Here is a 27,878-nt window from a genome sequence, read left to right on the forward strand (position 1 = left end):
TGATATTTCAGCTACATTTTGTGTTGCCATCAAATCTCGTAAAATAGTCTAATAATAGCTCTATAATTTTGAAAACTAGATGAGCAGTATCTCATTCATCAAATAATTGATCTTTTGGCTGGAACTTTGAACATTAAATTATTTCAATGTTTAATCTCCTGTCAAGAATAACCACTGCCTGGGGAATCAATTATCATCAAAATCTGTTTTATGGACCAGCATCTGAACTGTCAGACAAAACAATCAAAACTTTATATTTGACCAATAAACCATGAGGTTATGGTTAGTTGAACCATGTCAGACCGATATGTATACCTTCAATCATTCCATACACCAAATATAATTCTAATGCAATTATTTTGTATCAATGGTTCTGATTGGATGACAGTTGGCGTAAAATTCTCTATCTCCTTGTCTGTAACTAAGGAAGCCGACATTTTGAATTGCTGAATGTATTGACATGTAATTTCTACAATAATAAACCAAAAAACTCACTTGTAGCTAAAATTCTTCTTTTTATCAAATTTTATTACTTTTTGAAGCGGCACAAAAGCCAGCAAACGTCCGGTGTTTATGTTTGACGCCGGAAGCATACCTATGACGTCACCTAGTGTAGGGACCAAAGAAGATAACATATTTTCGCGGAATTTTCTTAAAGAAGATTTTACATTGAAATAATGATTTAAATTTTATTATGAACTTGTTTTGCATTAGAATAGAGATAACTGTATTGTATTTGAAGCTTTGCGGACGTCCATCGGTAGTTTTACTGTCGCAAATACCCGTTTACCTGTCTCCGCTCCGCGTCGCCAGGTAAACTAAATTTGCGACAGTAAAACTACAGATGGACGTCCTTAAAGCTTCAAATACAATACAGTTATCTCTTAATTGATCTATTGCTTATAGTATCTAGTAAACAGGCAATACCATGAACACATTCATGTTGACCTTATAACCATGAAAATGAAGTCACAGTCACATGAAACTTCTAGCCAGTCAAATATTTGCACAGTACAACCATTCTGTACACCAAATAAAAGTGGCCTTATTGGCTATAGCAACTGAGATAAACACCAAATCACAAACCAGATGCTCCGCAGGGCGTAGCTTTATACGACCGCAGAGGTTGAACCCTGAACAGTTGGGGCAAGTATGGACACAACATTCAAGCTGGATTCAGCTCTAAATTTGGATTGTGATTAAATAGTTGACACAGCATAGGTTTCTGACACAGAATGAATGTGTTCTAATGAACTTAAAATTTTTGTTTTCTCTTAGAGCAATTCACTATGCTGTTGAATATTAATCCTCTCAAAAAAATGTTTGAAGAAATTTTCTTTTTTATTTATGAAATTTCAAATGAGAAAAATTGAGCCCAATTTTTTTAATCACATTCCCCTTTCCCTAATTCCAAAACTAATCTCAATTAAAATTTCTAATGGAGTTTGCAACAATAACTACTCATTTAAATACATCATAAAATATTAAGATGTAAAAAAACTGCTTGTTATCACTGAATGGTAAAGATTATTTTAATTTATCAGTTGGTAGTAAAAAGTGAATATACATTGTATATTGTATATAACAAAGATTTAAGTTGATTCTGGACAAAGAAAGATAACTCCAATTAAAAAAAATCTTGCTATTGCACAATATTTTGCAATTAGTTATTTCTTGCTTACTATTCTGGACAAAGAAAGATAACTCTAATTAAAAAAAAATTTGCTATTTCACAATATTGTGCAATTAGATATTTCTTGCCATTGCGCAATACTGTGCAATTGAAAAGACTTGCTATTGCACAATACTTAATATAATAATTTTGGATCCTGATTTGGACCAACTTGAAAACTGGGCCCATAATAAAAAATCTAAGTACATTTTTGGATTCAGCATTTCAAAGAACCCCAAGATTTCAATTTTTGTTAAAATCAGACTAAGTTTAATTTTGGACCCTTTGGACTTTAGTGTAGACCAATTTGAAAACAGGACCAAAAATGAAGAATCTACATACACAGTTAGATTTGGTATATCAAAGAACCCCATTTATTCAATTTTTGATGAAATCAAACAAAGTTTAATTTTGGACCCCGATTTGGACCAACTTGAAAACTGGGCCAATAATCAAGAATCTAAGTACATTTTTAGATTCAGCATATCAAAGAACCTAACTGATTCATTTTTTGTCAAAATCAAACTAAGTTTAATTTTGGACCCTTTGGACCTTAATGTAGACCAATTTGAAAACCGGACCAAAGGTTAAGAATCTACATACACAGTCATGACAGTTAGATTCGGCATATCAAAGAACCCCAATTATTCAATTTTGATGAAATCAAACAAAGTTTAATTTTGGACCCTTTGGGCCCCTTATTCTATTGGGACCAAAACTCTTAAAATCAATACCAACCTTCCTTTTATGGTCATAAACCTTGTGTTTAAATTTCATAGATTTCTATTTACTTATACTAACGTTATGGTGCGAAAACCAAGAAAAATGCTTATTTGGGTCCCTTTTTGGCCCCTAATTCCTAAACTGTTGGGACCTAAACTCCCAAAATCAATACCAACCTTCCTTTTGTAGTCATTAACATTGTATTTAAATTTCATTGATTTCTATTTACTTAAACTAAAGTTATTGTGCGAAAACCAAGAATAATGCTTATTTGGGCCCTTTTTTGGCCCCTAATTCCTAAACTGTTGAAACCAAAACTCCCAAAATCAATCCCAACCGTTCTTTTGTGGTCATAAACCTTGTGTCAAAATTTCATAGATTTCTATTAACTTAAACTAAAGTTATAGTGCGAAAACCAAGAAAATGCTTATTTGGGCCCTTTTTGGCCCCTAATTCCTAAAATGTTGGGACCAAAACTCCCAAAATCAATACCAACCTTCCTTTTGTGGTCATAAACCTTGTGTTAAAATTTCATAGATTTCCATTCACTTTTACTAAAGTTAGAGTGCGAAACTAAAAGTATTCGGACGCAGGACGACGACGCAGACGCCAACGTGATAGCAATATACGACGAAAAATTTTTCAAATTTTGCGGTCGTATAAAAACTAAACATTATTCAATTTGACTACATTATCTATGATCACTGTGCTTGTTCTATCACTAAAAGTATATGATAAAACAGGTAAAACCATGAACACTTCATTGACCTATGAAACATTAAAATAAAATTAAGGTCCTAAGATCTCTGCAAGACAAACATGAACACATAGTGTCACATACCAATCATACCATATACCAAATATAGGTAGCCTATTTGTTATAGCATTTGGAAAACCTTCATTATAATGAAGAAATTCATATGCCATAAAAATTAGATAAATTAGATTAGTCGGATAACCACCACCAGTCAGACATGTACACTTTACAATTATTCCATACACCAAATACTATTCAGAGGTTGCTTATAGTAATTGATAAATGGACAAACTATGAAAACTTTGATTTGACCAATTAACCATGATAATGAGGCCACATTTAAAAGAATGTATGTTTTGCTACCCCCTGGTTTACCCTTTGTAAACAGACCAGGAAGGCAGGTTATCTTTTTTTTTTAAATTTACTGGATGCCATGGCATGGTCGCATCAATGAATTGATTTGTCCAGTCAAGGCTACTTATTAGTTGTTTGTGCTCAATTTGCATGTATTTATTAAGATTATCAATTATGTTGCTTTCAAGCACTTCAAAAATGGAAACAACTTATTTTCAGAATAAAAATAATTTTGATTCTTTTTGTGGAAAATAATTTTCTGACCCGAGGTCATGGTCGGATGATACCATTCAAAAATCACTATAACACCTTTTAAATGCCTTTACAATGGATCTAGAATACATCTTTACTAGCACTAGCTATGAGCTAAATTATTTTACCAGTTGATCAGTTTGTAGACATGGAATCAAACTGCAATCTTGGTAAAACATATAGGTAATTGGTATTGTAAAAGCCTTTAATATCAGCACAAAAACATTGATACAGAATATAGAGTCAATATATATCAACAACTTTGTTGAACTTACACTGAATGTTATGAAACTTGGATAGAAGCTTCTTCTTGACCAAGAAATAGCATATGAAAAAAATGATTTTGAAAAAAAAATATTGTATTTCCCCAATAAGTAGACTTTGTTTTTGGCAATCAACACACATAGAACAAACAATTCAAGGCAATGAAATCATGGTAAATATTTACTTACCGAGTGGTTCCAAAATTCACTTAAAAAGCATCTGAAACTTTATAAGACCATACTAACAGTGTAGCTAATAGGACTTCTGCATCTAAAGCTTCAAGTATATACATCAACTCAGCTACTTTAAATTAAATTTTTTTTTGTGCACTATTAATGCGATTGTTGAAATATAGACAATAATGTAAGATAAAGTATGGTGATTTAACGTGCTACATCTGCTCCATTTTCTATTCATTGTTAGTTGTTCAGTACCATATCTTCTTATTTAATGAAAACAAGAATGGGTCCATTATACAGGGATGCCCAACCCGCACTTTTATTTTTCTATGTTCAGTGAATCCTCAAGTTGGGGTCATAACACTAACTTGGTATTCAAATTAGAAATATCATATAAAAGGGAACATGTTTACTAACTTCAAGTTGATTGGGCTTAAAATTCATCAAAAACTGTCTTGACCAAAAACTTAAACCTGAAGCGGGACAGACGTATGAACAAACAGACAGACGGAAGAACTATGGACACAGAGAATAAAAAACATAATGCCCATAAGAGAGGGGCATAAAAATCAATAGCTACATTTAGCCTATGATATATCGGCACAGCAGTGTTTACCCTCCACAGCTTGCAATCTTGAAATATTGATTATACCTTATAAGCGTTTCTTCATTTTCCTGTACTGTTTTATATATAGACATTGTTTAAGATTGTATGCTGCTCTCTATATAAAAAAATATGGTATGGTTGCCAATGAGACAACTCTCCAATAGAGACCAAATGATGTAGAAGTAAACAATAGACCACTGTACAGACTTCAACAATGAGCAAAATCCATATTGTATAGTGAAAACCTATAGTACCTCTTATTGCTTTTTTATCATTTGGAAGCGGTTTCAATGACAGTCCACATCTTTTTATTTATGTTTCTGGTATTTTTCATATTTCTGGTATTAGAAAAAACAATCTAGAAAAACAGCAGCCCAAGTGCTGTACCACAAAAGATAAAAATATTTACTAATTTGCAACAATATTTAATAAAAAAAACATGTAAAATAATACAAATCAAACATATTCATTGCACTCTTCCCAGTAAAAAAGGTAAACAAGTAATTATAAAATATTGCAAGACGATGAGTTAATTTCATCTCTATCATCGTCTGAAGATTCATCTGAATCATCCTCATAATCTATACAACCATTGGTTTGATCTGCATAATTTTGATTAGGTCCGTCACTACTATACATCTCTCTGTGATTGGTTGTATTCATGAGAGGCTGTCTGCCAACCAATAATGATTGACTTTCATGATGATGATGATGATGATGATGATTACTGTTGTGGGAGTGGCCTATTGGGTTAAGTTCAACAGCTAGCCTTTCTGCCATGTGAACTGGTAAATGTTTGTGTTGTGAATGAGCACAGTCAATGAGGTAGCCAACAACAGGCATTTGTAATCTGACTGACCATGGATCTGGCTCTGGTGTTTCTAATTCCTGGAGAGAGAAAAAAAAAAAACAATGTTATTTAATAAGGGCTACAAATGAAATGAGTTGTGCTCTATTACATGTAAATATCGCTGCAAAGCTATAATAATGAAAATATATAAACATGAGCAAGATGTCTATTTATGTTTAATTTCTAGTCATGTAAATAGTTTATTTGAAGGATTAATCCTTGGTGCTCGTCTGCCATATCAATCATTTATAATACCATTCAATATACTTTCATAATCGGTCCAGCTTGAACTATCATAAAGTACAAGATATTCTAGCTTTATGCTTTTAGAAGCAACTTCATATATAATATGTAAATTATATCTATCATGATAAAATAAAGGATGCTTGGTTAAGTTAGAGGTGACTGTTTTCAGCAAACTATTGTTGAAATGTTTAAGTTATATAACACAGGGTGGAAGTTTCTATATATGAGTGTAAAAATGTTGAACTTCAACAAATGTATTGCAATTGAAGAATCCCATTTCTCTGATGATTTCAGAAATTATATGGTTAAAAATGACATCCTTTTTAGTGAAAAAAATATATTTTTACATTTACATTAAGATTTTATTTTGAATGGTTGCTGTCATACTAGTTTTTGCAATTTGCATCTTCTAATTTTGGATTACATGCCATTAAAATAAAAATAAAACAAAAAGAAAAAACACCAAAAGTTACAACCATAAAGAGATGATAGTTTGTTAAAAAAACAGGCAGTGAGACATGAACATTTAGGAAACTTAAAAACAACAGAATCATGAACGTATATGATGTTATAATTTTGACATAGTTTTTCAAGAAAATGTTGAAATTAGGACAGTGACAAATTATTCTACTAAAAGGTATATGATTTTTTTTTATTCCCCTCTTTAAAAAGACCTCTGGTAAAGAGATGACTTGCCTGCAACAACTGATAATGAAGTAAATCTCTCATCTGTGGAAGTTCTTGTCTATCTTTAAATGCTAATGGTGATCTACCATCCTGTAATAAATAGTATAACTTTCTATGAGTTGATATTTGTTATAAAATTCAATATTGTGAAGCAGGTATAACTTTATGCAATTAATTTCACTTCAAATCTCCTCTGTCTGAAGGACTAGATGCTACATTTTTGGGGGATCAACTTGCAATCTCATTAATGTTTAGAATAAGCTTTAAGAAGGCATAGACCAAAACTTAGCAGGAATATGTCTTTTTGTAGTAGACTTCTTCACAATAAGGCATTTTGCTTCAATTTATACATTAATGTCTGATCAATAGGCTAATAGCTAATAGGCTCAAATTTGTGATGATCTTTGGATATTTTACACTTTTGTGGTAGCTGTTCTGTTGAAATTTGGCTACTACACAGATAATTTTTTCATCAATAGAAACTTTCCCTGAATTCATGCCAGGCTACACTCTCATAATGCATACAATTTTGTTTGGTAATGAATGATGCCCTACAGCAAATAAATTTGAAGAAAAGGATTAAATGTCTTTCTCAATCATGTGACAGTTTAAACCAGATGCTCCGCAGGGCGTAGCTTTATACGACCGCAGAGGTTGAACCCTGAACGGTTGGGGCAAGTATGGACACAACATTCAAGCTGGATTCAGCTCTAAATTTGGATTGTGATTAAATAGTTGACACAGCATAGGTTTCTGACACAGAATGAATGTGTTCTAATGAACTTAAAATTTTTGTTTTCTCTTAGAGCAATTCACTATGCTGTTGAATATTAATCCTCTCAAAAAAATGTTTGAAGAAATTTTCTTTTTTATTTATGAAATTTCAAATGAGAAAAATTGAACCCAATTTTTTTAATCACATCCCCCTTTCCCTTATTCCAAAACTAATCTCAATTAAAATTTCTAATGGAGTTTGCAACAATAACTACTCATTTAAATACATCATAAAATATTAAGATGTAAAAAAAACTGCTTGTTATCACTGAATGGTAAAGATTATTTTAATTTATCAGTTGGTAGTAAAAAGTGAATATACATTGTATATTGTATATAACAAAGATTTAAGTTGATTCTGGACAAAGAAAGATAACTCCAATTAAAAAAAAATCTTGCTATTGCACAATATTTTGCAATTAGATATTTCTTGCTTACTATTCTGGACAAAGAAAGATAACTCTAATTAAAAAAAAATTTGCTATTTCACAATATTGTGCAATTAGATATTTCTTGCCATTGCGCAATACTGTGCAATTGAAAAGACTTGCTATTGCACAATACTTAATATAATAATTTTAGATCCTGATTTGGACCAACTTGAAAACTGGGCCCATAATAAAAAATCTAAGTACATTTTTGGATTCAGCATATCAAAGAACCCCAAGATTTCAATTTTTGTTAAAATCAGACTAAGTTTAATTTTGGACCCTTTGGACTTTAGTGTAGACCAATTTGAAAACAGGACCAAAAATGAAGAATCTACATACACAGTTAGATTTGGTATATCAAAGAACCCCATTTATTAAATTTTTGATGAAATCAAACAAAGTTTAATTTTGGACCCCGATTTGGACCAACTTGAAAATTGGGCCAATAATCAAGAATCTAAGTACATTTTTAGATTCAGCATATCAAAGAACCTAACTGATTCATTTTTTGTCAAAATCAAACTAAGTTTAATTTTGGACCCTTTGGACCTTAATGTAGACCAATTTGAAAACGGGACCAAAAGTTAAGAATCTACATACACAGTCATGACAGTTAGATTCGGCATATCAAAGAACCCCAATTATTCAATTTGGATGAAATCAAACAAAGTTTAATTTTGGACCCTTTGGGCCCCTTATTCTGTTGGGACCAAAACTCCCAAAATCAATACCAACCTTCCTTTTATGGTCATAAACCTTGTGTTTAAATTTCATAGATTTCTATTTACTTATACTAACGTTATGGTGCGAAAACCAAGAAAAATGCTTATTTGGGTCCCTTTTTGGCCCCTAATTCCTAAACTGTTGGGACCTAAACTCCCAAAATCAATACCAACCTTCCTTTTGTAGTCATTAACATTGTGTTTAAATTTCATTGATTTCTATTTACTTAAACTAAAGTTATTGTGCGAAAACCAAGAATAATGCTTATTTGGGCCCTTTTTTGGCCCCTAATTCCTAAACTGTTGAAACCAAAACTCCCAAAATCAATCCCAACCGTTCTTTTGTGGTCATAAACCTTGTGTCAAAATTTCATAGATTTCTATTAACTTAAACTAAAGTTATAGTGCGAAAACCAAGAAAATGCTTATTTGGGCCCTTTTTGGCCCCTAATTCCTAAAATGTTGGGACCAAAACTCCCAAAATCAATACCAACCTTCCTTTTGTGGTCATAAACCTTGTGTTAAAATTTCATAGATTTCCATTCACTTTTACTAAAGTTAGAGTGCGAAAACTAAAAGTATTCGGACGACGACGACGACGCCAACGTGATAGCAATATACGACGAAAATTTTTTCAAATTTTGCGGTCGTATAAAAAAGGAATAAAAAAACTAAATAAAAATACTTGCCATGTACATATTAGTCCCACATAAATTTTGTCTACATAATTGATTTACCTTGTCTACAGCAAAGTCTGATGAACCATAATCCATTAATATATCCACAAACTCCTTTCCATCTGCCATTCCATAGGCATAGTGAAGAGCTGTCCTGAAAAACTATGAGGTGACAAAAATATTAAAGTTATTTTGAAAATAATGACTTTTACTTATTGTGAAAATGTATTGTTTAATGCTTTATTTCATCCATTAGTTAACATAAGACATTTAAAAATACTGATTCAAAGTGTTGATTTCAATTTGAATATGTCTTCCTCAATAAATAAAATAAATTGCTTCGCTGAGCGCAGCTGGATACGACCAGATGTCCAACCCTGCAAAGTGAAGGACAAAACGTACACAACATTCATGCTTGATACAGGTCTGAATTTGGATTGTAACTAAATTTTTTACACATAATAGGTTTCTGACACAGAATAACTGTAGTCAAAGAGCTTCAAATAGGTTATATGATTTCAATTTTTTGCTTTTGTGAAATACACTATGCTGTTGCAAATTGAACCCCCCCCCTTTCCCCCCAGAAAAATAATATTTTACCCAGGTTTTTTGCTTTTGTGGAATACACAATGCTGTTGTAACCCCCCAAAAAAAAATATTTGAAGAAATTTTCTTCAAGATATGGTCAGTATCTCAATTCAAATTTCTGGGAGTTTGCAACCATAATTATCAATTTAAATACATTATAAAAGTTTTAATATATAAAATGACATACATAGTCATGGCTAAAATTAATATTAATTAATAGTAACTGCTAACCAGGTGCTCTGCAGGGCGCAGCTTTATACGACCGCAGAGGTCGAACCCTGAACAGTTGGGGCAAGTATGGACAAAACATTCAAGCCTGATACAGCTCTGAATTTGGATTGTGATCAAATTTTTGACATTACATGGTTTTTTTTTACACAAAACAAATGTCAAGATTTTACAAATCAATTAAAGATTTCTTCTTCAAACTTTTTAAATCTAAAATTAAATAGTTGACACAGCATAGGTTTCTGACACAGAATGAATGTGGTCTAATGAACTTAAAAGTTTTTTTTGCCTTTGAGCAATTCACTATGCTTTTGAATATTAATCCTCTCAAAAAAATGTTTGAAGAAATTTTCTTTTTATTTATGAAATCTGAAATGAGAAAAATTTAACCCCCCCCCCCCCCCCTTTTTTTCACATCCCCGTTTCCCTTTTTCCAAAACTGATATCAATTCAAATTTCTAATGGAGTTTGCAACAATAACTACTCTTTTAAATACATCATAAAATATTAAAATGTAAAATAAAGTGCTTGTTATCACTGAATGGTAAAGATTGGTTGGTAGTAAAAGTGAATATACATTGTTTATTGTATAAAACAATAAAAAAAAACTTCATCAGCAACATTTTATATTGGCAAATTTCCAATGAAGTTATTTACATAAAGTTATTGGCAAATAAAAATAGAAAATGACATCATAATCATGTCTGGCAAATGTCCAACATACATTATCTAAAAACATTTTAGATAAGATAAGGAAAAAAAGCTTCATCAGCAACATTTTATATTGGCAAATTGCCAATGAAGTTATTTACATAAAGTTATTGGCAAATAAAAATAGAAAATGACATCATAGTCATGTCTGGCAAATTTCCAACATATATTATCAACTACTATTCTATACAAAGAAAGATAACTCCAATTGAAAATTAATTGCTATTGCACAATATTGTGCAATTAGATATTTCTTGCTATTGTGCAATACTGTGCAATTGAAAATTTCTTGCTATTGCACAATACTTGATATGGAATCCTGATTTGGACCAACTTGAAAACTGGGCCCATAATAAAAATCAAAGTACATATTTAGATAAAGCATATCAAATAAGCCCAAGAATTTAATTTTTGTTAAAATCAAACTTAGTTTAATTTTGGACCCTTTGGACCTTAATGTAGACCAATTTGAAAACTGGACCAAAAATTAAGAATCTACATACACAGTTAGATTTGGCATATCAAAGAACCCATTTATTCAATTTTTGATGAAATCAAACAAAGTTTAATTTTGGACCCCCATTTGGACCAACTTGAAAACTAGGCCAATAATTAAAAATCTAAGTACATTTCTAAATTCAGCATATCAAAGAACCCCAAGGATTCAATTTTTGTTAAAATCAAACTAAGTTTAATTTTGGACCCTTTGGACCTTAATGTAGACCAATTTGAAAACGGGACCAAAAATTAAGAATCTACATACATAGTTAGATTCGGCATATCAAAGAACCCCAATTATTCAATTTTTGATGAAATCACACAAAGTTCAATTTTGGACCCTTTGGGCCCCTTATTCCTAAACTGTTAGGACCAAAACTCCCAAAATCAAACCCAACCTTCCTTTTATGGTCATAAACCTTGTGTTTAAATTTCATAGATTTCTATTTACTTATACTAAAGTTATGGTGCAAAAACCAAAAATAATGCTTATTTGGGCCCCTTTTTGGCCCCTAATTCATAAACTGTTGTGACCTCAACTCCAAAAATCAATCCCAACCTTCCTTTTGTGGTCATAAAACTTGTGTTAAAATTTCATTGATTTCTATTTACTTATACTAAAGTTATTGTGCGAAAACCAAGAATAATGCTTATTTGGGCCCTTTTTTGGCCCCTAATTCCTAAACTGTTGGAACCAAAACTCCCAAAATCAATCCCAACCTTCCTTTTGTGGTCATAAACCTTGTGTCAAAATTTTATAGATTTCTATTCACTTAAACTAAAGTTATAGTGCGAAAACCAAGAAAATGCTTATTTGGGCCGTTTTTGGCCCCTAATTCCTAAAATGTTGGGACCAAAACTCCCAAAATCAATCCCAACCTTCCTTTTGTGGTCATAAACCTTGTGTTAAAATTTCATTGATTTCTATTCACTTTTACTAAAGTTAGAGTGCGAAAACTAAAAGTATTCGGACGATGACGACGACGACGACGACGACGACGACGCAGACGACGACGCCAACGTGATAGCAATATACGACCAAAAAATTAAAATTTTTGCGGTCGTATAAAAATAAATTGACAGCTAATCACTTCAAGACAATCATTATTTCTTAATACATAATTTACAAGCAATGTAAGGGAGGTAATCATACAGTGTTCTTTAAATTGATTTGGATTACCTCCCTTACACCTGCTTTTAAATTGTCTCAATTAACCAAAAAAAACTGTGTTTTCCCCCTTTTTTGCCCCTGATTGCTAAATGGTTAGGTGATTTACACATTGCAATATAGAAAAGACAACTACCATTGCTGAAGAACATATGTTAACCTCTAGATGTCTTTTGGTTTATGTCTTTCGGTTGCTTTCTCATGGGCCTGAATCCCACATCTCTTTTTATACGACCGCAAAAATTTTAATTTTTCGTCGTATATTGCTATCACGTTGGCGTCGTCGTCTGCGTCATCGTCTTCGTCCGAATACTTTTAGTTTTCGCACTCTAACTTTAGTAAAAGTGAATAGAAATCTATGAAATTTTAACACAAGGTTTATGACCACAAAAGGAAGGTTGGGATTGATTTTGGGAGTTTTGATCCCAACATTTTAGGAATTAGGGGCCAAAAAGGGCCCAAATAAGCATTTTCTTGGTTTTCGCACAATAACTTAAGTTTTAAGTAAATAGAAATCTATGAAATTTTGACACAAGGTTTATGACCACAAAAGGAAGGTTGGGATTGATTTTGGGAGTTTTGGTTCTAACAGTATAGGAATTAGGGGCCAAAAAAGGGCCCAAATAAGCATTATTCTTGGGTTTCGCACAATAACTTTAGTTTGAGTCAATAGAAATCAATGAAATTTAAACACAAGGTTTATTACCACAAAAGGAAGGTTGGTATTGATTTTGGGAGTTGAGGTCTGAACAGTTTAGGAATTAGGGGCCAAAAAGGGGCCCAAGTAAGCATTATTCTTGGTTTTCGCACCATAACTTTAGTTTAAGTAAATAGAAATGTATGAAATTTAAACACAAGGTTTATGACCACTAAAGGAAGGTTGGGTTTGATTTTGGGAGTTGAGGTCTGAACAGTTTAGGAATTAGGGGCCAAAAAGGGGCCCAAGTAAGCATTATTCTTGGTTTTCGCACCATAACTTTAGTTTAAGTAAATAGAAATCTATGAAATTTAAACACAAGGTTTATGACCACTAAAGGAAGGTTGGGTTTGATTTTGGGAGTTTTGGTCCCAACAGTTTAGGAATAAGGGGCCCAAAGGGTCCAAAATTGAACTTAGTTTGATTTCATCAAAAATTGAATAATTGGGGTTCTTTGATATGCCGAATCTAACTGTGTATGTAGATTCTTAATTTTTGGTCCCGTTTTCAAATTGGTCTACATTAAGGTCCAAAGGGTCCAAAAATTAAACTTAGTTTGATTTTGACAAAAATTGAATCCTTGGGGTTCTTTGATATGCTGAATCTAATCAAAGCCTTAAAGGCTGTAAAAGCAATTGCTGTCATGTTAATGTTTGGGGACTTATATATAATAATTAAACCTGACATGAGTGTTGTCTAGTTAGAAGTAAGAAGGTTTTAACTTTATATAAATAAAAGACTTTAGCAGAAAGTCATTTTTAATATGTTTTATATTTCACAAGGAGAAAACACGTTTACCAGGCTAAAGTTGGGGTCAAATATACATGTGCTGAAACATATAACTCAAAAAGAAATCATCATGGATTATCCCCTGGTAGTGTTTGTAACTGGGCAATAATTTCCTTTATTGATTTAATTTTAACAATTTTCATTATTAATTTATATTTAACCATTAACACAAATGATTAAGTTAAAACATTTCAACTTTCCAGACGCAAATGTTAAAAAACGGGAAAGAAATAAAATATCTTACAAGACATAAACATGTAAAGAATAAATGTATATTTCAGCTTAATAAAAATATTTTCATAATGGTACTTTGTCATCATTTTTAAAACTAAGTTCCAAACATTATTGCTCAGTTGATATACATGTATGTCCTTCTGATGCGGTACGAGCACAGGCACTTGTTTCTATCCAAAATAGTTTTATATGGATAGTCGACCTTCCTATGGATAGAAACAAGTGCATGTGGGTACGAGATAACTATAATTATCATGCAATCCCGAAAAGGGGGGTCATCACAGACAAACATGACATTAAATCGTTATCACTGAACTAGTATATGTATTGTTAAGGGCCAGTTGAAGGACGCCTCCGGGTGCGGGAATTTTTCGCTGCATTGAAGACCTGTTGGTGACCTTCTGCTGTTGTATGTTTTTCTATGGTCGGGTTGTTGTCTCTTTGACACATTCCCCATTTCCATTCTCAATTTTATTATACGAACAAGAACAAACAGCTCTACGTTGCTTTGACATTGATCAATTTTCAGGAAACATTGCGAAAAATGATCTTCAATATTTCGAAAACATGTGAAATAAAATTGCTAACACGGTGGACCGTCGAGTGTCAACAAACGTAGTAGACTTGTTCACTGAAAAGACGAGGATAATGGTTTCATCTGACATTTGTTATGCATACCCAGTTTTTATCATGATATTTAAAAAGACGTACTTTTTTTCAATCTATGTAACTAGAAAATTCCAAATTGAAATATCTCTTCATCTGGACCGACTTGGCATCTACTACGTTTGGACGGGTCCATTTTATTAGTAAGGTGATCGATAAATATTACGGAGTTTTGACAGAAAAGGAAAACGAACTTATTGTTATGTGTTTTCAACAAGGGTTTCGTTCCGCTAAATTATTTGTGCAAACAAAGTTTGTCTATTTTTAGATTACAGGTAATCATTTGACACTACGCATTAACCTGTGTAGTGATTTTGATTTTACGATAAATGTATGAATGAACGATAATTTTATGAATGAACAAGAGCACCTGACCTCTTAAAGAAACACAAATTAAACATATAAAACCGTATTTAATAGGAGATAATTCAGTTAAATTTTCAATACTAAATCAACAACTGAAATGAATCCATATTTTGTTGAAACATCGTACGAACGGCGGAAAACGGAATCGCAGTTATAAAAATATACTTTTTTTCACTCGGACTTCTATGTTATTTGATAGTCAAACGGTTGACCCTTTAAATACAAAAATACATCTACAAGAACATATTCTGAAACTTCTTAAATCCACTAACGTTTTTTTAAAGTTTCAAGCTATGTATTGCATTAGAAAACATACATAGGTGTTAAAGAATGACAGACCAGGAGCCTGTTTAACAAAATACTATGGCTTGATATGGGCGGAGTCTCTGATCTGGGTCACAAAGATGGCCATACGCGATAGCATAAAAGCAATTGCTTTAAAAATGATGTACTTAGATTTTTGATTATTGGCCCAGTTTTCAAGTTGGTCCAAATCGGGTCCAAATTAAACTTTGTTTGATTTCATCAAAAATTGAATAATTGGGGTTCTTTGATATGCCAAATCTTACTGTGTATGTAGATTCTTAATTTTTAGTCCCGTTTTCAAATTGGTCTACATTAAAGTCCAAAGGGTCCAAAATTAAACTAAGTTTGATTTTAACAAAAATTGAATTCTTGAGCTTTTTTGATATGTTGAATCTAAACATGTACTTAGATTTTTGATTATGGGCCCAGTTTTCAAGTTGGTTCAAATCAGGATCCAAAATTATTATATTAAGTATTGTGCAATAGCAAGAAATTTTCAATTGCACAGTATTCAGCAATAGCAAGAAATCTTCAATTGCACAGTATTGTGCAATAGCAAGAAATTTTCAATTGCACAGTATTGCACAATAGCAAGAAATCTTCAATTGCACAGTATTGTGCAATAGCAAATATTTTCAATTGCACAGTATTGCGCAATAGCAAGAAATATCTAATTGCACAATATTGTGCAATAGCAAGAAATTTTCAATTGATTGGAGTTATCTTTCTTTGTCCAGAATAGTAGTTGAATAAACTTAAATCATTGTTTTATACAATATACAATGTATATTCACTTTTACTATCAACTGATAAATTAAAACAATCTTTACCATTCAGTGATAACAAGCACCTTTTGTTACATTTTAATATTTTATGATGTATTTAAATGAGTAGTTATTGTTGCAAACTCCATTAGAAATTTGAATTGAGATCAGTTTTGGAAAAAGGGAAAGGGGGATGTGAAAAAAAAATGGGGGGGGGGGGGGGGGGGGGGAGGTTAAATTTTTCTCATTTCAGATTTCATAAATAAAAAGAAAATTTCTTCAAACATTTTTTTGAGAGGATTAATATTCAACAGCATAGTGAATTGCTCAAAGGAAAAAAAAGTATTTTAAGTTCATTAGACCACATTCATTCTGTCAGAAACCTATGCTGTGTCAACTATTTAATCACAATCCAAATTTAGAGCTGAATCCAGCTTGAATGTTGTGTCCATACTTGCCCCAACCGTTCAGGGTTCAACCTCTGCGGTCGTATAAAGCTGCACCCTGCGGAGCATCTTTTTATTTATATTGACATAGGATGGTCTAAACAACTGCTTATATAGATCTTACACTTTTGTACATGCTTTACCTCCTATCAAAATATGTGTTTACCTGGTCTCTGACAGAATCCAATTTTTGTTTACATTGATAAACCAATGCTTCTGCTATCTCACAGCAAGTCTTCATATCTTTTCTTAGCACAGCTTTGTGTAAGGCTGGCTGACCTTTAGCCTGGACATGAAAAAAGGTCCAAAGCAAATTATTTTTGACATTTCAAAAGAATAGAATAAAATATATAGTAACAAGGCAATTTTCAAATCAATTGTTTTGTGCATAATTGATATCAATGAAATCAGTCTCTTCCTTTAGACTAATATTAGAAGTAGATAATAACCTCCAAACATGAAAACTTTCTAACTTTGCATAGTCATGTTACACAAATAACCATTCCAAGCAAAATTGATGGATCAAATTAGTATCCTTGAATATTTAAAATAAATGTACCAATTCTTAATTAACTGCATATTATACTTATTATACATTTCTGTAATCAATGAACTGTGAATGAGAGTGAAGGCCTAATTCATCTCCATTTTATACAGAAGTATAGCTGTAGATGCGCCTGAATACCAAACTGGAAAACAGGAGATATGAGTTGAAATAATAAATATTTTTCCTATTTTTTTTTACCTGGATCCTACTATCAGCCAAACAATTCTGTAACTGTTTACATTTGTCACAATACATCAAATCTTTGACTTTTTCACTTTCACACATTTCAACTGCTTCATGGAAATCTTCAATTTGAGTCTGTACAAAAGAAAAAAGTTAAGAAAATAAATGAAGCAGTTTTATATATTCTTGTATGAGAATTAGATGATAGTTTCAGTCATTGATCATTTTTATAGATCTTGGATTGCTGCTCATTCTACTATTTCAAGTATCTGTCAGTAAGTAAGTCTCGACATTCTAATAATTGCTGCCCATTAAGATCTTCCCAAATTATTAAGATAAAACTATAGAAACAATTATTTGCTCTTTATGCTTATGATTTATCATTAGCCATGGTGGTTTGGCAGTGAGGACAAAAACAAGATACTTTTTACTACAAACCATAAGGATCATTCAGACCAATAAAGTTGGGAAAGGAAATGGGGAATGTGTCAAAGCAACAACAACCCGACCATAGAGCAGACAACAGTATGGTTAAATAAGTTCACTGGTTTCTGAGGAGATGATTTTTAAAAAGTTTACGCCAACAGACTCTAAGCTCACATTGACCATAGAGTTTGTAACCTTAACCTAAGTTTACTTTGACCTTTAAAGTAGAGAAGCTACATGTATCTTCTTGTTTGAACACCTGAAGGTGGTGAACAAGAATACTAATTATCATTTATCTCCAAGTGGAATTTAAGATACAGATTGACACAACATGTTTAGGAAACATAGACAAATAAATTGTTATAAATACAACACATTTCTGTAGATCTTCTGGCAATAGTCCATATTTTTATTTTCAATGACGTTTTTGCCATGCTATTATATACTGAGTGCCATTGAAAATGCAACACTTGGCTTTGCAAAAATAAAATTTATATTAGTAATGATAATCTTTCAAAATAAATTGTTCTTGAAAATTAACAATTTTAACAATAGATCGATATCAAACAAAAATGTTTCATTGTTATCCTTCGGGAGCAATAGGTAAACGAAACATCAAATGTCGAATCATCAACTCACAGTCCTAACAAAAAATGTTATAACCCTGTTGTGCAGCGCAATCTCAACAGCGCCGTGGGGTTGATCATCCAGAACGTTTAATGTGACCCCGAGGAATGTTATTCCACTTGTCCCACAAAGCAAACTCAAGCTAACTTTATGATATTGGTGGTGGGTGCCAAATGTCTATGTAACCACTGACGGTTTTTGGTACATAATGAATGATCTTTGGTCTACTGAATTCAATGTTTACGCCACAGAGCCGTTTAGATGTCACTAAGAAAGACTGTGGTGCTCTCAATTTCTGCGCAAATGGTGCTTGACTGAAATTGCTCCAAAGGTTCTACTGTGACCACCATTGAACTCTCGACGACCTTTGGACAGACATCAGAGTCGATATCAGATATGTTAAAGACCAAATGTATCGGTCTCGCTGAGCGTTTCTTGCTATTTGTACCCCGGGATGTGGCTTATCATTAAATGATCCATTTTAGTTAAATTTAAGGATGATTTGGGTTATTGTAGAGGCTATAACTTCAATCTTCTCGTAATTGTATACTGTGAAAGGCTTCATTGGATCATGCTCAAAACTGCATGTCATGGTTGTCAGAAAGTTCTGGCATTTACTCAGATGTTTATTGCAGTTTCTTAACAATAAGGGCTGAAAAATTCATGACATTAGCCAAGCTTTAAATGACAAAATCGTGGAAAATGGTGCGTTTGTTAAAAAGTGGTGAACTCGGTTTATGTCTGTTCAAAATAACCTTTACTTCACATTTGTTCCAAAATTCACTCAACTGTAAAGTTGTCGACAATTGTCTTAAAAGTTATTTTCAACCAACTATACAAAGTTCTAATATAAATAAAATAAAAATTATAAAGTTTTCGGAAAAACAAAAGTGTTGCATTTTCATTGGCACTCAGTATATATAAAGAAAATTATGGATTGGGTATTCTTGAATGTGTTATTTGGCATATTCAACTTTATGTAACAAAACATTAATGCTTTTTTATCACAGGAATTTTACAAAAAAAGTCAGTTGAAACAATAATTTGAGACTAATATTTGTTGAAATACTGTTGATTGAAATTGCTGCAAGTTTTGTTTATTTGAAATCGATTTTACATGTATCTCTATTGGTCAATCAATTTTTCCCAAATTAAGTTAAAAAGGGGGGGGAGTCGGGGAGTCAGTGAAAAAACTATGTGAATTAAGTTTTTTATCCTACATTGAACGTTTGATGTCGTCCCTTAGTCATGGATATATGATTTCGTGGTTTGCCAAATTCTACATACAAGACTATATAACATTTGTATTTCGTTGAACACTTAAATTTGGGGTTCATCTTTACCCTAGAATTCCACAAAAATTGATATCTCACAAATAATAATGAATTTTTAGTAAGATATTTATTACAATATCAAATGATAGTGAGGTGAACGGGTTGTGAATTCTGGCTGCTAATCAATTTTCTTTTTAAATCAACTCACTATATAACCTTTCACAGATTCTGAATATTCTTCCTCTTCTTCATTTACTTCCTCCTAAAATGACATATGATAAATGTTTCATAAATAATTACAATGATTTACATTTACATAATTAGTAATCATTTCGTTCTTATTTGGGTTTTTTTAAATATATATTCCAATATTTCAAAATTTCAAAATCAACATAGAAATAATATTTTTTTTTAAAACTGGGAAAATAAATCTAAAATTCTTAATCAATTAACCTGCAATATCTTAGGAATAGCTGTATAACCATGCAAGAGTAGGATCTGTTTCTGCTTGCTATATTCTTCATTGTTACACCATAAACTGACATACTGAAACGTAAAAAAAAATCTATAAGGCAAAGAATAGCCTTCATCCTGAAGGATAAGTGAAAACTGATATGATATAGTAAGCTGAAAAAGACCTCCACATGGCAAAATGTAAATGAATTGAAAAGAGAAAACCAACAAGCTAATTTAAGCTAAAAGCAATAAACAAAGAACAAATAAGGCACAAGAACCTGATCTAAAAAAAAAAAATAATTGTGTCTCATTCCCATTTTCATTGTCAGGGTTAGGATACATACAGCTGGTGATCACGAAAAGAAGTAGACCCATATAGCCTATCTCAATAAGGAGTTCATGCAATTTCCTTATGTTTTAATGTAAAGGAAATAAAACCTTTTCCCTGATTCTGTTGGTGATTATTGAGATTTTAAAAATTTTGCAAACTGAAATAAACTGAATAAAGACCTGATCTGATTCATAATCTGCTTACCATTGATAAAAAACAAACAACTGATTTCGCCATTTGCAGAAAAAGGTTTAAACATGAACGGTTTGTGTAGTTGAATTTTAAGCATACTTGTAAATGCTTGCTATGACTTGTTATACTGTTACAAAATAGGGGTAAGGGTTAAGAATGATAAGTATATTTATGTAAAGCTTTATGTAAAGCTATGATTATTCTTTAACTCATTATTCAGACTGCACTTTCTCTGTTTTACTTCGTTCGCGGTGGCTGCCGTTTAAGTCTGGATAATTGTGTGACTGAGATTATATGTACAAACATTATTCTATTTCAGGTATCGTGTCCGAATTATATTATTATTGTATGTATTTATTGTTATATTTATTTGGAATGATAGGCTATAGAGTTCGTCTCACTGTTTGTCCGAAGGGGGGTCCCGACATGTTCCACCCTTATTTCTCCCCGGGTTATCATTGTCACTCTTTCTCACCTTTATCGTATATTTATATAAGGGTTATATATTGTAACTGGGCATATCATTTGTTAATGCTAAGCTTCCATCGTCCCCTTTTCCTATATTGTTCTATATATCTCATACGTTTACTGGAGGCCGCCATTTATTTACCTTGATTGCGCATGTGCTTGCCGTGGGAAAAGAAGATGACACAGCCTATAACCCCGTGGGCAACCAACCAATGAAGTGCGGTAGAATTGCCCACGGATACCATGGGGATGTGGGTTGTGGGCACTTAGTATATAAAGGGCATCTTCTGTGGGCACTGGTTAGAACGTTGCAACCCAATACCAGGGACCTTTTAATATTATACACTGTAAATTATACCTGAGAAATTACCATCTGCAACTGTTCAACATCGTTACCAGATTATATATTGAGTAGGTTTCCCCATTTAAGATAGACTGGCCTCTGACCTAGATCGCTTTACTACTACTATAGAATTTACAACCGAAACATTTATGATTGACGCTTGACGTTCCACATGGGGGTCTCTGAATCGTTTTATTCTCTGGGGATTATCATATTTGTATGAAATATTTCTATTAACTGTGTATTAAATTGATTAGGACTTCATTTTGACTCTGTTATTATTTTAAAGTGTCTTATTATATATACAAACCAGTGCCTTTACAAGCCATGCTACCAATGGTTGAAAACCAGTAAAGTAACCTACTACAAAGGTTGACTTAAACTATATAGTGTAACATAAAACAGTTTGAGGTCTACAGACCCGAACCGTAACAATACTATAACTATTTTTTTGAAGTAGTTCAGTAATGAAGACAACTAATGAATAATTTGAAAATCTGAATGAAACATTTTATCCGAAATAGATCAATGGAACTCCATAAGCTGCAACTTTTTCAGACACAAAATTTCAGAACAGGATAACAAGTCTTTAAATTTTATCTTCATATTTACCTTGTCAATTATATTCACAGCATTATCACAGTTTTCCTGTACTGCATAGTCTCTGGCTGTCATGTTGTCCTATAAAATATAAACACAAAATTGCACAAGAAAAAAATAAAGAATGTGTCTATGGGACACAAATGCCCCCTTCTGCAATTTTTCAATTTACAAAGGTACTAACCATAGAACAGCAAAAGTGACACCACCTAAATTTTTATTAGATCTGTGTTTGGTAGGAATAGGCATTAAGTATAAGTTTATAACATTTGGTTGAGGCAAACTAAAATAAGAGAACTGATACAGCAAATTAAGCAATATTTTTCATTTATAATGGGACATTGAAAGTGACTACACCCAATTCAAACTTGATCTGTTTTTGTTAGTAAAAATCATTGTGTATCAGTTTCATAATATTTGGTTGATGCAAACTAAAGTTACAGATAAGTTATTAATTTTGGGATGTACAGAATTACAGATAGACAAGTGGCAGGGGCATAAAAAATACATTTTACAGATTACAATGGAAAAACCTGAATCACTCATCTATTTTGATTTATTCCTATTGTCTAATGGAAAAATGAATAACTGTAGTTTTCTATGATGAATTTATTTCATTAATCACTATATTTTTACTGGGATAGTGGTATTTTCAACGGTTGATGATTCTGTTACAATCAATCATGAAATTGAGAATGGAAATGGGGAATGTGCCAAAGAGACAACAACCCGACCATAGAAAAAAAAAAAAAAAACAACAGCAGAAGGTCACCAACAGGTCTTCAATGTAGCGAGAAATTCCCGCACCTGGAGGCGTCCTTCAGCTGGCCCCTAAACAAATATATACTAGTTCAGTGATAATGAACGCCATACTCATTTCCAAATTGTACACAAGAAACTAAAATTAAAATAATACAAGACTAACAAAGGCCAGAGGCTCCTGACTTGGGACAGGCGCAAAAATGCGGCTGGGTTAAACATGTTTGTGAGATCTCAACCCTCCCCCATATATACCCCGGTAGTTCATTCTGTTTTTCCATTTTAATGAAAAGTTACCGGACTAATAATTATATCTTACTTTTTATTTCACTTTATTATTGATTCTTGAATAACCTACATCAGGAAATATTCAGAATTGCAAGAATGAATGGATTATGTTTGCCTGAATTTGGAAAAATGTGTTGTGTTGGAGTTACCTGTAGACAATACTAGAAGACCTTCTTGTGATTTTAGAAGAAGACCATAATAAATGCACAAAGTTCCCTTGCATTGGTTTTGTCGAGTGCATGTAGGGATTTCATATAATGAATAAATAGCACTTTTTCCCCATTAAAATTACTACCTGAATTCTTTGGGTAACTATTTCAGCAGATGATTGTTGTAAGATGTTCTCTATAATATCAGGGTGCATATCACAGTCTATACAATGGAACAATATATTTCTTCCCTATAATACATAAAAAAGATTTTATTCACAGTCCATAATTCATGGTTTTAATCAATCTGACTCAATAAAGATAAATACAGTAAAAAGTTTTAAATTTAGAAGCATAAGATTTCTTCTAGTTTCACCGTTGTTATATATTGCATGGACAAAGCACACTTTGATGGAGTTACAACAAGTAAAGATTATTTTTATAGAGTTTCATAAAATGAACAATTACATTCCACTCGCAAAGTTAACTAAAGTTTGGTGGCTTTTATATCAACTTTGTGACTGAGTCAACCAATAACACATCAATAAATATGACCTTTATAACAAGATTTTTTCACAATAAATAAATAAATCATGAGATTTAGTACATGTATGTGACACAAACAGCAAAGGTTAACAAAGTTAATAGATACACATCTACAGGACACCCACAGCCTTCAATAATGGGCAAAAATCCCAATCAAACAGGCCAAGAGTCAACTACTGTGAAAAATTCAACAGGAAAAAGTAAGCTCCTTTTGATAAATTTAGACTAGTTTGAATTTCCTTGATATAAAAGGACAAAATAAGTGATTTTTGGGTTTATATGACTGTAAAAAAATAATTGGTGAAGAAAAATTCATATGGTGGTGCGCTTCTTTTTTTTGTTGCTATAGCCCTCTGAAAGTACCCAATTTTGGTGATTTTTCCATTTTTCATCAATTTTTACCCAATTTTGGGCTATTATTGTGAAAAAATTCACACATTTCCACAATTAAACTTTTTTTCATACTCTCAATAAAGATGAAGGGGACCAATCTGAATAAATTCAACTAATAACCAGGGCGCAGCTTTATACTACTGCAGAGGTTGAACCCTGAACAGTTGGGGCAAGTATGGACACAACATTCAAGCTGGATTCAGCTCTAAATTTGGATTGAATAAATAGTTGACACAGCATAGGTTTCTGACACAGAATAAATGTGGTCTAATGAACTTAAATTTTTTTTTTGCCATTGAGCAATTCACTATGCTGTTGAATATTAATCCTCTCAAAAAAATGTTTGAAGAAATTTTCTTTTTATTGATGAAATCTGAAATGAGAAAAATTGAACACCACCACATAACATAACCCCCCCCCACCCAATTTTTTTTTCACATGCCCCTTTCCCTTATTCCAAAACTGATCTCAATTCAAATTTCTAATAGAGTTTGCAACAATAACTACTCATTCAAATACATCATAAAATATTAAAATGTAAAAAAAGTGCTTGTTATCACTGAATGGTAAAAATTATTTTACATTGTATATTGTTTAAAACAATGATTTAAGTTGATTCAACTACTATTCTGGACAAAGAAAGATAACTCCAATTGAAAACGCAATATTGTTCAATTAGATATTTCTTGCTATTGCACAATATTGTGCAATTAGATATTTCTTGCTATTGCGCAATACTGTGCAATTGAAAATTTCTTGCTATTGCACAATACTGTGCAATTGAAGATTTCTTGCTATTGCTGAATACTGTGCAATTGAAAATTTCTAGCTATTGCACAATACTTAATATAATAATTTTGGATCCTGATTTGGACCAACTTGAAAACTGGGCCCATAATCAAAAATCTAAGTACATGTTTAGATTCAGCATATCAAAGAAGCCCAAGAATTCAATTTTTGTTAAAATCAAACTTAGTTTAATTTTGGACCCTTTGGACCTTAATGTAGACCAATTTGAAAACAGGACCAAAAATTAAGAATCTACATACACAGTTAGATTTGGCATATCAAAGAATTCTAATTATTCAATTTTTAATGAAACCAAACAAAGTTTAATTTTGGACCCTGATTTGGACCAACTTGAAAACTGGGCCCATAATCAAAAATCTAAGTACATGTTTAGATTCAGCATATCAAAAAATCCCAAGAATTCAATTTTTGTTAAAATCAAACTTAGTTTAATTTTGGACCCTTTGGACTTTAATGTAGACCAATTTGAAAACGGGACCAACAATTAAGAATCTACATACACAGTTAGATTTGGCATATCAAAGAACCCCAATTATTCAATTTTTGATGAAATCAAACAAAGTTTAATTTTGGACCCTTATTTGGACCAACTTGAAAACTGGGCCCATAATCAAAAATCTAAGTACATTTTTAGATTCAGCATATCAAAGAACCCTAGGGATTCAATTTTTGTTAAAATCAAACTTAGTTTAATTTTGGACCCTTTGGACCTTAATGTAGACCAATTTGAAAACTGGACCAAAAATTAAGAATCTACATATATATACAGTTAGATTCTGCATATCAAAGAACCCCAATTATTCAATTTTTGATGAAATCAAACAAAGTTTAATTTTGGACCTTTTGGGCCCCTAATTCCTAAACTGTCGGAACCAAAACTCCCAAAATCAATCCCAACCTTCCTTTTATGGTCAAAAACCTTGTGTTTAAATTTCATAGATTTCTGTTTACTTACACTAAAGTTATGGTGTGAAAACCAAGAAAAATGCTTATTTGGGTCCCTTTTTGGTCCCTAATTACTAAACTGTTGGAACCTCAATTCCCAAAATCAATCCCAACCTTCCTTTTGTGGTCATATACCTTGTGTTTAAATTTCATTGATTTCTATTCACTTATACTAAAGATATTGTGCGAAAACCAAGAATAATGCTTATTTGGGCCCTTTTTGGCCGCTTATTCCTAAACAGTTGGAACCAAAACTCCCAAAATCAATCCCAACCTTCCTTTTGTGGTCATAAACCTTGTGTCAAAATTTCATAGATTTCTATTTACTTAAACTAAAGTTATAGTGCGAAAACCAAGAAAATGCTTATTTGGGCCCTTTTTGGCCCCTAATTCCTAAACTGTTGGGACCAAATCTTCCAAAATCAATCCCAACCTTCCTTTTGTGGTCATAAACCTTGTGTTTAAATTTCATTAATTTCTATTTACTTATACTAAAGTTATGGTGCGAAAAGCAAGAATAATGCTTATTTGGGCCCTTTTTAGGCCCCTAATTCCTAAACTGTTGGAACCAAAACTCCCAAAATCAATCCCAACCTTCCTTTTGTGGTCATATACCTTGTGTCAAAATTTCATTGATTTCTATTTACTTAAACTAAAGTTATAGTGCGAAAACCTAGAAAATGCTTATTTGGGCCCTTTTTGGTCCCTAATTCCTTAACTGTTGGGACCAAAACTTCCAAAATCAATCCCAACCTTCCTTTTATGGTCATAAACCATGTGTTTAAATTTCATACATTTCTATAATGATGCTTTTTAGTGTCAAATTTACCATGTTGTCAATTTTGAAAATTTGTGATTTTTCTCTGTTTGAAGAATAAAATGCATATTTTTTCAACTTCCTTGTTATAAAAGAATAATCACATTAGATGTATGTTTCATTATAATACTTTATTCTGATTGGCTAACTGCACATCACGTGTTATTTTGTAAGCAGTTACATTGCTCAATACAACTTTTCATTCATGATAACACGTGGTCCAACAATAAAGTGCACAGGTGAATTAAATAAAAAAAATATATAAATTCGTGTTTTCATGATCATAGCTAAAAAATGTAATTATAAGTATTGAATGCTTCTTTTTTGTAACTTTAAAGGGTTGTAAAAGCGTTGACCGTGCGCACATTTTTAGAATGAAGCGCTTCCGCGCTTCATACAAAATGTACTTCGGTCAACGCTTTTACACCCCAATAACTTTACAAAAAGAAGCATTCAATTCTTAATTGAAAAAAATACATATCTAGGAAATTTGAAAAAAAAAGTTATATGGGATGTTTATGTTTCTGGTAAAATCATTTTTTGTACCCCTCACCCATTTTTCTCAAAATTTCACTCAAAATGACTGACTTGATTAGTAATAAAATTTGAAAATTTCATTACTCAAAAACTACTTATTGGAAATACACAATTCTTTCACAGAGTTAAGTTTGATTATGATAATTATCAAATTAATTGCTATTTACCTCTTATATCACATGTTTTGGAAATAATTCAAGAACGAGATTTCAATGAGACTGAATGAGATTGAAATGTCAGAAGAATACATCCTTAATAGCCTGTTGATAAGTATAATGGAAACTGATAAAGAATTTGAAAAAAAATAACATATCAATAATATGTCAACATTTTATAGCTAGATGACCCTTGAAACATGTAAGAAGAAAATGGAAGGAACAAGTTTGCAGAAAATAGAAGGAACCAGTTTGCAGAAAATAGAAGGAACCAGTTTGCAGAAAATGGAAGGAGCAAGTTTGTAGAAAATGGAAGGAACAAGTTTGTAGAAAATGGAAGGAACAAGTTTGCAGAAAATGGAAGGAACAAGTTTGT

The 27,878-nt window shown here is 32.1% G+C and overlaps 1 protein-coding gene across 2 annotated transcripts in view; it reads right to left on the minus strand.

Moving 5' to 3' along the window:
• Nucleotides 1-5,212: 5,212 nt before the first annotated feature.
• LOC143079751 (uncharacterized) overlaps nt 5,213-27,878 on the minus strand; it is a 35,446-nt gene continuing 12,780 nt past the window's right edge. For both annotated transcript variants that reach the window (XM_076255314.1, XM_076255315.1), the window contains exons 11-19: nt 23,446-23,550; nt 22,116-22,184; nt 20,167-20,259; nt 19,922-19,975; nt 17,402-17,521; nt 16,823-16,942; nt 9,256-9,357; nt 6,601-6,681; nt 5,213-5,696 (exon numbers count right to left, since the gene is read on the minus strand). In XM_076255314.1, the coding sequence (XP_076111429.1) occupies nt 5,313-5,696; nt 6,601-6,681; nt 9,256-9,357; nt 16,823-16,942; nt 17,402-17,521; nt 19,922-19,975; nt 20,167-20,259; nt 22,116-22,184; nt 23,446-23,550 (1,128 nt within the window). In that variant the 3' untranslated portion in view covers nt 5,213-5,312. The remainder of the gene's footprint in view (nt 5,697-6,600; nt 6,682-9,255; nt 9,358-16,822; nt 16,943-17,401; nt 17,522-19,921; nt 19,976-20,166; nt 20,260-22,115; nt 22,185-23,445; nt 23,551-27,878) is intronic.

The sequence above is a fragment of the Mytilus galloprovincialis genome, chromosome 6 (assembly GCF_965363235.1).
Source record: "Mytilus galloprovincialis chromosome 6, xbMytGall1.hap1.1, whole genome shotgun sequence".
Classification (NCBI taxonomy): Eukaryota; Metazoa; Mollusca; class Bivalvia; order Mytilida; family Mytilidae; genus Mytilus; species Mytilus galloprovincialis.